This window comes from Grampus griseus (assembly GCF_964374135.1).
Source record: "Grampus griseus genome assembly, chromosome: 14".
In the NCBI taxonomy this organism is placed as follows: domain Eukaryota; kingdom Metazoa; phylum Chordata; class Mammalia; order Artiodactyla; family Delphinidae; genus Grampus; species Grampus griseus.
In genome coordinates this window covers 61,982,582-61,994,346 of record NC_139008.1, presented here as the reverse complement: position 1 = coordinate 61,994,346, position 11,765 = coordinate 61,982,582, and the positions used below count along the sequence as shown (strand labels likewise).

The window sequence follows — 11,765 nt, the reverse complement described above, 5'->3', positions numbered from 1 at the left end:
CTGGAAGTGGCCTAGTGAAGCTGCAAGTCCGATGCGATGGCAAAGCTAATGGGGGAGAGCTCTGGCCTCTCTGGCTCCCGTTCCCTTGGTCCAACCGGAACAGATGTCACCCGCACGTGCCCTCAGCCGCCCGTGGGTACAGCCCCCGCGCCCCCTGAGCCCCACAGAGTGCAGCCACACGTCCTGAAGTGGCACGCTTTCTTTTCTTCATTTAGGTCAAGCAACAAGGTCCGACCTCCAACCAAGGGACCACAAGGGGGCGCCACGCACACGGAGTCCGGAAGGTTCGGAAAAACTTCGCCGAGAAGGTGGCACTGAACCGCGCTTTGAGGAATAAATACAAAAACGCCAGGCAGATGAGCCTAAATGGTGTTCCAGGCAAAGGAAAGTCTGTACAAAGGCTTCTGCTGGTGTTGAATATGAGAAGTATGATGTAACTGGGGCGAAAACCGGCAGGAGAACGGTAGTAAGAGATGAAGCTCCCCTGACCAGCCTGGCTGTGCCGTCTCAGAAGTACTAGCAGCCACAGCCCCCTGTCATCTGAGGGCTACCCATGGGGTCAGGCCTTCTGGACGCCAGGCTGTGCCCCTTCCTCGGAGGTCCAAGAACCAGCTATTGGGGGGGGGGTCCCTCCTCTGAACTCTTAGGTTTTGAAAATCCGTTCTCTTCCCTCAATTCCTGCAGCCTGAGGGTGCTAGCTGCATTCTGTGGTTACTAATATCTGTTTCCTCAGGGTCCTCTTTTTGCTGTTTCTGCCTTCCGACAACAGTGTCACCAATTCCCTATATTAAATATCCTACGTGGCTTCCGTTTCCTGATTGGACCCTATTTGATACAGAGGTCAAGGGTATAAAATCATATATAGGGCTTACAAGACAAAATAACATTGAAAACCATTTCTGTAAGGGCAGAAAACAGATTGAGGAGGTTGAAGACTGAAAGGTAAGTGAAAGAGAGAAGTGTAAACAACTCTTTCTAAAAGCTTTACAATGAAGAGGAGACAGTAGCTAGGAAGGGACTCAGTGCCTAAGGCCTGGAAATCCATGACTGTCGTTCACTTCTGTTAAGGAGGCTCATTTTTTCAAACATAATTAAGGCTCAATCAGGGGAGCAGCAGAACTGCTATCAGCATTATGGAACAAGGAATTTATTATAAGGATGAGATTCTATTCAATTGTGGGAGGAGCTGGGAAAGTAAAGATCTTTCTGGGTGGTAGTGGGGTCACTGAAGGAGCTGGTGTAGAAGTCCGTGAAAGGTTGTTTGCTCTTCAAAACTACTGCCTGTTTGAGTTCATAGAGAAGTGGTTAGTGGAGGGTCTGGGCCCTGGTCGCTTGGTCAACAGGGCTGACAGTTGGGAAGGAGAGTAGACACGCAGCAGAGAACGGCAAGGATAGACTGAAACCCGTAGACACCCCTCACCACCTCTAACCAATGACAACCTTCAGAGTACAAGGATGCTGCTTCGTGTCCACCTCCCCAATCTCTTGCAAAAAAAAAAAAAAAAGAAAGAAAGAAAAAGAAAAGAGTTTGTGGCAAAGCTTAACTCAATTCCATACAGGGAAAGGAATTGTAAAATGTAATTTCATCCTAGCTTGGGCTGTCTGAGTACCCGTCAGGCTGTGCTACAGAAACATCACCAAATGCATATGTTCAAACTCATTGAATTGTATACATTCAATATATGCAGTTTTTTGTCTACTCAACAAAGCTATAAAAAAATTGCAAAATGCAATTTTCTATTCTGGTGGCTAGGGAATGGGGCAGAAATGTATCTGTTGGAATCTTTCCTCCCTGAGAGAAGAGACTCTACTGTCTAAAATGTCTGGATAGTGGACTTTCCTGGTGGTCCAGTGGGTAAGACTCCGTGATCCCAGTGCAGGGGCCCTAGGTTTGATCCCTGGTCGGGGAACTAGATCCCACATGCTGCAACTAAGAGTTGGCGTGCTGCAGCTATGAGCCCACATACCACAACTAAAAGATGCCACATGCCTCAACTAAGACCCGGTGCAGCCAAACTAAATAAATACATAAAATAAGCATTAAAAAAAAAAGCCTGGATATATATAGGATTTTGGTGTGGAGGGTGGGGAAGGCAGAGATGAAAATATACAGTCCTGACTCTGTGACTAACTTTCTGTGTCATCTTGGGAGAATCACTTTTTTTTCTGGGCCTCAGTCTCTTCGGTCAGGTATTTGGGGCAGATCTGCAGTAGGGAATCATCATGTATACTTCTCTAGATCCTGAAATGACATAAAAAGTAAGAGAATGCGGGAATCTATGTTTTAAACACCCAAACAGGGCAAGGTAATTGGGTTTGCACCTGAGGGTAGTCTGGGTTGCCTTCAGTCTCCAAGTCTCTGAAACAGTTAGGTCAGAGGTCTTTTCCCTTGACCCCAACTCCCAAATACACCGTGTGGCTCTTGCAAAAACCACAGTCTGCCTCTGGGCCTGCTTCTTGCATAGTCAATGTACTACTTTAGCTCTGGTTTTGAAGCCTTTGTTAGCCTCCTGAGGACGCCAAAATATGTGTAACCACAGTGAGCATCTTAGTCACAGAGGACAAGGGAGGAGGGGAAGGCTCTACCACGTGTGTTCCCCTAGGCACACCTCTGACATCATAACCTGTCCGTGGTGAGTCAGGAAGACCAACTTCCCATTCTAACCAGGAATCGAAGAAAAACAAATTCAAATGACAGTGAGGTATCATTTCTCCAAATTGGCAAGAATTCAATTTTATTAACAATTCCAGAATTTTCTATGATATAGGGAAAGAGTAATATCTTGATCATGAAAATGCAAACTGGTACAACTTTTTTGGAAGCGTGTTTGCCAATACCAAAATCCTTAAAATGTGCATGCCCTGCACTCCAGCACCTTCACTTCCCGGCCTGTGTAGTGGCCATCTGCATGCTCAGCAGTGAGGTCCCTTTCTTCTAGTCACAGCCCCTTGATTTTCCTTTAGGGAACCACCTCTCCTTCACTCTCATATTCAGACAGGGCTTCTAACCTTGCTTTTGGACATTCCGTTCTCCACTGATCAGAATCATCATTTAAAAATATAAATTAGATAATGTTGGTTTATCTGATGACTATCCTTTGTAATTTAGGATGAAATTCAAATTCTTCTCGCTGGCCTACCTGATACAGCTGCTGTGTACCTCTCTGGGTTTATCTCATACAAATTCCCACTCACTCCCTACTCTTCAGCCATGCTGGCCTTTATTCTTTCCATTGAACACACTAAACCTGTTTGTGCTTGCTATTCCCTTCAGCTGAAATATTCTTCCTGATTTTCTTGTGATTGGCTCCTCTGTTCCACTCATGTCACTCTATTTTGAATTTATCGAGCCCCTACTGTATACTTGTCCAGGATCATGAACTTTTTAAATTTATTTATTTATTTATTTATTTTGCGGTACGCGGGCCTCTCACTGTTGTGGCCTCTCCCGTTGCGGAGCACAGGCTCCGGACGCGCAGGCTCAGCGGCCATGGCTCACGGGCTTAACCGCTCCATGACATGTGGGATCTTCCCGGACCGGGGCACGAACCTGTGTCCCCTGCATCGGCAGGCGGACTCTCAACCACTGCACCACCAGGGAAGCCCAGGATCATGAACTTTTAAGTCCGATAGACTTAGGTTGAGTCCCTGACCTTCAAATTGTAAGCTTTCTGATATTGTATAAATAACTTAACCTCTATGGGCTTAAGGTTTTCACAGATAAAAAGAGATCTTAATGTTATCTAGCTCACTGAATTGTTAAAAAGATTAAACGATTAAATACATAAAGTTCTTAGGACAATACTTGAAAAAGAGTAATTTCTCAGTAATTGTTAATGACCATAATATCACATATCATAATCACTTAATTAATCCCAAACTGTAGAGAAAACAACATCTAATAAAAATGCCTGGGGCTTCATCTGGAAAGACTCGAAGCTTTTCCACTCACATCTGGCACCTGAAGGCTAGGCTCACCTGGGAATGTCAACCAAAGCATCTATGTGATCATTCCATATGATTGGACTTCACTGAAGTCCTACATGGGACCTCAGGGTTCCAAGAGTAAATGCTCCAGCAAACTGGCAGTAGGTTTTATGGCCTTTTATAACTGAGTCTTGGAAGCATCACTTTTGCAGAACTATATATATGTCCAGATTCAAGGAGATGGAAATTTCTTCTCTTGATGGGAGGCATTTCAAAAAACTTTCAATTATATTTTAAAAGCAACTTATGCACGTTAGACTTTCAAGTGGACATGTCAAGTTAGAAACATTATGAGTCAAAAGAGACTGGAGAAGAGCTTAAGGCTATCAGGACAACTTTTGGAGTTTTCAGGTTATGGTTGGGGAAACTGAGGCTCAGGCTGTTGAAGTGATTTACCCAATGCCAGTTACATAACTAACATGAGGAGGTGATGGGATTACATACTAGCCTGAATATAGGCTTGCAAATAACTCCCTGCCTCCTGGACAATCATGAATATTAATGCAAATGCATATTGTATTTATTTGAATCTCTCTAATAGAAAACTGGGGGTAGACAGCATTATAATGGGGTCCTATTTTCTGGGATTGTTAAAGAAACTGTTAAGCAGGAAAATTAATCCCCAGGCCGAATTCTCACTCCATTGTTTCTCTCTTTTTTATATTTAGTTTAAATCTTCATCAAAGTCATACATCCACATGATTTTAAAAATTCCATTTATTTAAACTAAAAACAAAACCAAAACCATTCATCCACGTGATTTTGAGTCAACTTTGAATAAGAAATTATAATAAAATATAGAAGTCACACATTTCTCTTTCTCCATTTCTTGCTCTCCAAAGAAAACCACTTTCACATCTTTTGTTTGTTTCTTTGGATTCTATTTCCATATTTATAAGTAATATGCTTACCTGTATTGCTACTTATTATTTCTTTTTTCAGTTTCAGGTATTATCCATTGAATTCCTGCTATGAAAGATGAGAATTTAGCTGTCTTTCATCTCTTTTGAATACTTTCAGAATCATTAGTTATTTATTTCATCAATTTTATCTTCCTGGCAGCCTCTCTCCCTGGGCACTTGGACCTGCTCTTCTCTGAATGGATTGATTCTATATCTGGTGACCTGCTGCCATCCTGGATCTCCATTTATATCATCCTGGGGTTCTCTTTGAGAACCCATGGATGAATGCCCTGCTTTTTGGATCCACGGTCTTCCTTGTTCTACTCCTTTATTTTGGTAGAGCATCTCCTGGTAGCTTCCTGAAAATGTCTGACTTCATGTACTAATCTCACATTTGGTTAGTTAGTTTGGTTGCTCATTTCATATTGGAAGTGTTTTTCTCTCTGAATTTTGAAGGCATTGCTCCACTCGCTTTCTGCTGAGTACTCAATGGGCCCTGTCAATCTGGAAACTCATGAACTTGAATTCTAGGACATTGTTTTCCTTGCCTTATTTCTTTGATGATTTCCCACCCTTTGTTTTCCTGCTCCCTATTCTGGAATTGTTATTTTTCAAATGTACAATTCCCTGATTCTCTAATTTTCTTATATTTTTCTCCATTGCTTTTTTCTCTGCCACTTTATTCTTATCTCTAGACATTTCTTTGTATGTTGTCTTTGTATGTTGATTCTCTAAAGTTTTTTTCTCATTCTTTCTTTTTTGCTTTTTTTGCGGTATGCGGGCCTCTCACTGTTGTGACCTCTCCCGTTGCGGAGCACAGGCTCCGGACACGCAGGCTCAGTGGCCATGGTTCACGGGCCCAGCTGCACCGCGGCATGTGGGATCTTCCCGGACCGGGGCACGAACCCGTGTCCCCTGCATCGGCAGGCGGACTCTCAACCACTGTGCCACCAGGGAAGCCCTCTCATTCCTTCTTTTTTCTTCTTTAAAAAGTAGCATCCTGTTCTTGTTTCATGGTTTCTCTCTTGTACTGGCCAGATTTCCCTGGGAAGAATCCTCTACAATCCTGATACATTGAATGTGTCCCCCTCTAAATTCATATATTGAAGTCCCAACCTCCAGTGTGATAGTATTAGGGGGCAGGGCCTTTAGGGAGGTGATTAGGTCATGAGGGTAGATCCCTTATGAATGAGGTTAGTACTCTTTTAAAAGAGACCCTAGAGAGCTCTCTTGCCCCTTCTGCCAAGTGAAGACACTGTGAGAAGGCCACCTATGAACCAGATGCTGAATCTGCTGATACATTGATCCTGGACCTCCCAGGCTCCAGAACTGTGAGAAATAAATGTTTATTGTTTAAACCTCCCAGTCTGTGGTAGTTTGTTATAGCAGCCTGAACAGATTAAGAAACACGGTATCTGTGTCTTCAGGTTTTTTCTCTGAGATTGTGCCAATTTCCCTGGGAAGAATCCTCCACAATCCTGCTCAGAAGGTATACGTTTGCCTGTCACTATCCTCAAGGTTGAGATGGAGAAGAAAGCTGGGTTTTAACTTTATATATAAAATTTTACTTGACTCTCCTGGGTTCAGTATGATACCCTTGCTCTCAACTGGCATTGTGTCCCCTGTGCCTCTAACCAGACACTCTTTGTATTAGCCTCCTCAGACAGTAACACTCTAGTTTTCTGCTGGGATAGTAGAGGGATAGTCATCACTCTACTATCCCAGCAGAGATAAGCAGATCACCGAGGTAATCTGCAGAGCTTGCCTACAGGGGATCAGATAGGGATGGAGAAGGGAGGCAGGGCTTACAGCAACCAGTGCTCAGATCTTGGTGGACCACATTCTTGCTTGCAGCAGAGGCTGGGCAGGGATCCCAGCCAGCAGATTTGCTCATCTGCAGAGCCAAGCATGTGACCCCATGTGGCCAGGGAGCTCAGTTGCCAGTTCTGCCTGATTTGGGTCCCCAGCCAATTAGCCATAACAGCCGTGAGCTCATTCTATTACCACCCAGGCAAGGAAGCAAATTCACACCCCTGCCCAACTGCTGAGTGCAGCCTCCAGTCCCCCTGATCAGGAAGCTTGGCCAGAGATCCTGGGAAGCCACAGAGCCCATTCTACAGTCACGCTAGGGCAGGGAGCCAAGCCAGCAGCTCTGCCCAACTGTTAAGCATAGCCTCTGGGCCCATATAACAAGGGAGCCTGAACAGTGACCCTGGGCAGCCTTGGAATTCAACTTAGGGCAGAGTCTAGCCTACAGCTCTGCCCTGCAGCCCAGCCCAGCCTATGGCCTTACCCAATTGCTGAACACAGCCTGGGGAATCTAACCCAGGCAGGGAATCTAACCAGTGACACCACCCAATCATGGAGCATAGCATGTAGCTCCACCCAACCAAGGAGCACTGCCTGTAATCTCATCCAACTGTGGGATACATCTGTAGGCCCCAACAGCAGAGCACAGCCTGTGGCTTACCTGACTGTGAAGCCCAGGCCTGTGGCCCTGCTTAACTTTGGGACACAGCTTATAGACTTACCTGACTGCAGAGCACAGCCTGAGGCCTCCTTGGATGGCAAAGCTCTGCCTGTAACCCCACCTGAACACAGAGTCCAGCCAGTGACACCATCTGGTTGAGGACCCCAGCTTGAGACCCCACCTGACCAGGAGGAATTGTGGAGCCTAGTCTGTAGCCATTCCCAATTGTGGAGTACAACCCGTGACACCTCCCTGCCAGGGAACACAGCATGAAAACTTGCACAACCAGAAGTGATTGCAGAGCCCTTCCAGTGGTCTCACCTTACCACAGAGCACAGCCATCAGCCCTGCTTGAATGCAGAGCCTAGCCAGCAGGTCCATCCAACCATGGAGTCTAGCCTGATGCAATCCCTCCATCCCTCCAACCACAGAACATGTCACACTCAGTTGTTAAAAGTTGAAAGCTTTTCCTCTAAGATCAGGAACAATAAAAGGGTGCCCACCTTCACCACTTCTATTCGACATAGTCCTGGAAGTCTTAGCCAGAGCCACCGGATGAGAACAAGAAATAAAAGGGGTCCAAGTTAGAAAGAAGTAAAATTTTCTCTGTCTGCAGATGACATGATCTATAGCAAATCCTAAAGATGCCACCAAAAAACTGTTAAAACTAATAAATGATTTGAGCAAAACTGCAGGATACAAAACCAATATACAAAAATTGGTTGTGTTTCTATACATTAAGAACGAATTATCTGAAAAAAAATAAAGAAAAATAATTCCATTTACAATAGTATCAAAAGCAATAAAATACTTAAGAATAAATTTAACAAAGGATGTGAAAGATCTGTATACTGAAAACTACAAGACTTTGATAAAAGAAGTTGAAGAAGATACAAACAAATGGAAAGATATCTTTTGTTCATGATCAGAGGAATAAATATCATAACAGTGTTCATACTACCCAAAGCCATCTGTAGAGTCAATGCAGTCTCTATCAAGATTCCAATGACTTGGGAGATTGGGATTGACATATATACACTACTATGTATAAAATAGATAACTAGTGAGAACCTACTGCATAGCACAGGGAACTCAACTCAATGCTTTGTGGTGACCTAAATGGGAAGGAAATCTAAAAAAGATTGGTTATATGTATAAGTATAACTGATTCACTTTGCTGCACAGGAGAAACTAATGCAACATTGTAAACTGTATTCCAATAAAAATTAATTTAAAGAAGATTCCAGGGCTTCCCTGGTGGCGCAGTTGTTGAGAGTCTGCCTGCCATTGCAGGGGACACGGTTCATGCCCCAGTCCAGGAAGATTCCACATGCCACAGAGCGGCTGGGCCCATGAGCCATGGCCGCTGAGCCTGCGCGTCCGGAGCCTGTGCTCTGCAACGGGAGAGACCACAACAGTGATAGGCCCGCGTACCTCAAAAAATGTCTGGCTTTCGGCATTCTAGGCTCATGGTAGGATTCACTTCTTGGCCCTCTTGTGGTTGTATGGGGCCATGTCACTGTTGTAGGCAGTGAGTTATGAACTATGCATTACTTCCAAGGTCAGGGCCTATAACGGCCAGTGCAAGGCCCTCCAGAACTCTCTTTCCATCTGCCATGGTGATCAGCAACACTTGAGTGGCTATTCAATCAGTTTGGGTTTCAGAGTGAGAAGATATGGAGAAGTGTCACTAGCAAACCTGCAATGGATATGCAGCATGAGTGAAAATTAAACCTTTGTTCCTATAAGCCACCAAGATTCTTTTTTCGGTTACTGCATCATAACCTAGTTTATCCTAATATATTGGATATTAGGGGACACTAACCTATACAGCTCTGTATTTCTGGTGCTTAATAGAGGACCCTAATACCTAGTATATGCTTAATCGAGATTCAATTTATTTGGCAAACATTTCTTGAACGTTTTCGAAAGGATATGAAGTTCATTTAAAAATGTTTGCTTTCCTCTTCCTAAAAAAGCTGTAAGCATTTTAAGGACAGGAACCCTCTTAGACAGTTCTTCTTCCATCACCTCCCCAGCGCCTTAGTCCTTAGTCCACAAGAAACTCAAAATGGCCTGGGGAGTTTTGGATGGGGTGAAGTTAAAGAAAGACATTCTAGGAGGGATGAAAATATGACCTGACATGGAGAGATCAGTGTATGGTTCCTGGGAAAGAAGACAGTGAAATGAAGTATTGAGGGAAAGAGCAACTTCTAGAAAAGTTTAGGCAACAATAAAGATAAGAAACCAGGGAAGACATCCTGGGAGGAACAAGGAGAGCTGGAACAGGGATAAGCTTGGAAACACTCTCTGATAAAATGTTGGGACCCTTCCTTATCATCTTTCACTAGAGCTCAAACAGAGTTACATCGTATACACTCCAGACACAGAGGAGAGATCTGTCCTTGAGCTTGGATTCTAAGTAATCACTTAGACTTGAGACCCAGAGTTTTGATAATTTCAACCTTGATTTGGAAAAGCACAGTGAGCAGAGAGGTCTCTGAATCACTGACAATCCTTGTCCCTTTTATTGAATATTGACTATGTTCTCAAGAAGGAGAACCAGGGGAGCTTCAGGGAGGAAAGAAGTCAAGTCAGATGCTTCAAGAAAGGTGAACATTCATAGTGAATAACATTGAGGGCTTCCTGTCTACCAGGTACTGCTCTGTGTGCTTTACAGACATGACCTCTTAATCTTCACAGCAAACCTCCTGAGGTCAGTAATATTGTCTCCTTACCAGAGATGACAAAACTGAGGTTCAGATACACTAATTGGCTTGTTCAGCATCCCATGGCTAATAAGTGGCAAAGTGAGAATTTGAACCCAAACTTGTCTGTCTCCAAAGCTCATGTTATTTTCATTACCCCGCACAGCCTCTGGTGATAGACCGTCAAACATCATTTCAAGTAACATGAACCACGCCCATCCCCAACCCCAGCCTATCTATTGCCATTGCTAATTACATTTAGTACCAGGAGTCAGAGAGTTGGAATGTAATAGAAAGTGAGAAAATTTCTAAGCCTTATTTGGACCAGTTAGTTTCATTTTCTTTCATCACTCCCCTCCAATATCCCCCACCCCTAAAAACTAAAGAAGTGAAATGTAAATTATTTACTTCCCTTCGATGCAGTGATAGAAGCGGGAAAAACCAGGGGCTGGTGGCAGAAATCTGAGAAAGGAGTGGAAGGGTCCTGGGCAAGATGTGATGAATCCACTGGAAACATAAGAAAGTTCATTTTCTAGGCTAGGCCCACTCCAACTAGGGAGGCTTATGGTTTATGCTGGGCCAAAGCAAGAGTCGATGGCCAGGCAGGGAACAGATGCAGAGTTTTCTGAATCTCAGACACCACCTTATCTTGCACTAGGCCAGAGGTGGCAACAGTACCCACTTAAGGCTCAGGAAGAGGTAAATCGTGTTGAGTAAAGGCCACAGCACTGCAGGAGCATATTTAAAGAGGTCAAGCACGTTCAACTGGCCTCAGGGCCAGGTTTCTGACTACACCTTCAGTATGGGGACTTTGGGCTCCTGAACATTTCATAGCAAAGTCCACTCATCAGCGTGAACCCCTTCCTGCTGAATGCCTCCTACTTTTCCACATCCTCAGATAATCTTCTCGATGGACCATTTACAGACTCATTTTTTTTGGCTGTGCCGCATGGTCTGTGAGATCTTAGTTCCCTGACCAGGGATTGAACCCAGTCCCTCAGCACTGAAAGCATGGAGTCCTAACCACTGGACAGCCAGGGAATTTCCTAGACTCCTTCTTTCTAATTCCATAATTTTATCTGGAAAGCACACATTCTCACAAAGATTACCTCTAATCTTTATTCATTTCTCTCTCTTTTTTTCACTCTGCTTCCATAATTTTCGTTGCTCCTTTTCTTTTCTTACTGACAAGCATTCACCTCACTCATCAAGTACATATGACTTCATGTTTGCCAAAAAAAGAAAAGCTCAGATTTGCAGATATCAGTAAGGGAGGCAGTTCTATTATTTTCTGTCCTTTCGCAATAGTTTATCTCTATTAGCTAATAAATCAGATTCTTTTTAGCCAGTCAGATTATTTTCTTGGAGAGCTTTGAATGAGAGCCATGGCAAAATAGTTGGTTATCGGTAGAAATGAGGAAGTGGAGATGCTGAAGATTAAGAATGCTGGACACCCCAGAGACGGAGATGAATATAGCTCAGGTGTGGGGGAGTCCCTTTATAGCCTGTGGAGAAATCAGGGATTTTGTCTTGCAGTACCTTTCTCCAGATGGGGAAGGGTTTCTTATAAGAGTCTCCTCTATTGCTGAAAACCAGTGTTGGTTCTGTTAAATAATGCACATAATGGATTCAGGTCATCCCTTCATTAGGCCACCTTATTCTGCTAATCAGCGATCACAAGAACAAACATTCAAGGCT

At 43.9% G+C, this 11,765-nt stretch overlaps 1 protein-coding gene across 1 annotated transcript in view; it reads right to left on the bottom strand.

The window, feature by feature from the left end:
• Positions 1-122: 122 nt before the first annotated feature.
• Positions 123-11,765, bottom strand: part of DEFB125 (defensin beta 125) — a gene marked incomplete at both ends in the record, with an annotated part of 54,347 nt that continues 42,704 nt past the window's right edge. Inside the window, 2 exons of the mRNA XM_082670724.1 lie at positions 123-154; positions 271-324. Of these exons, the coding sequence (XP_082526850.1) occupies positions 123-154; positions 271-324 (86 nt within the window). The remainder of the gene's footprint in view (positions 155-270; positions 325-11,765) is intronic.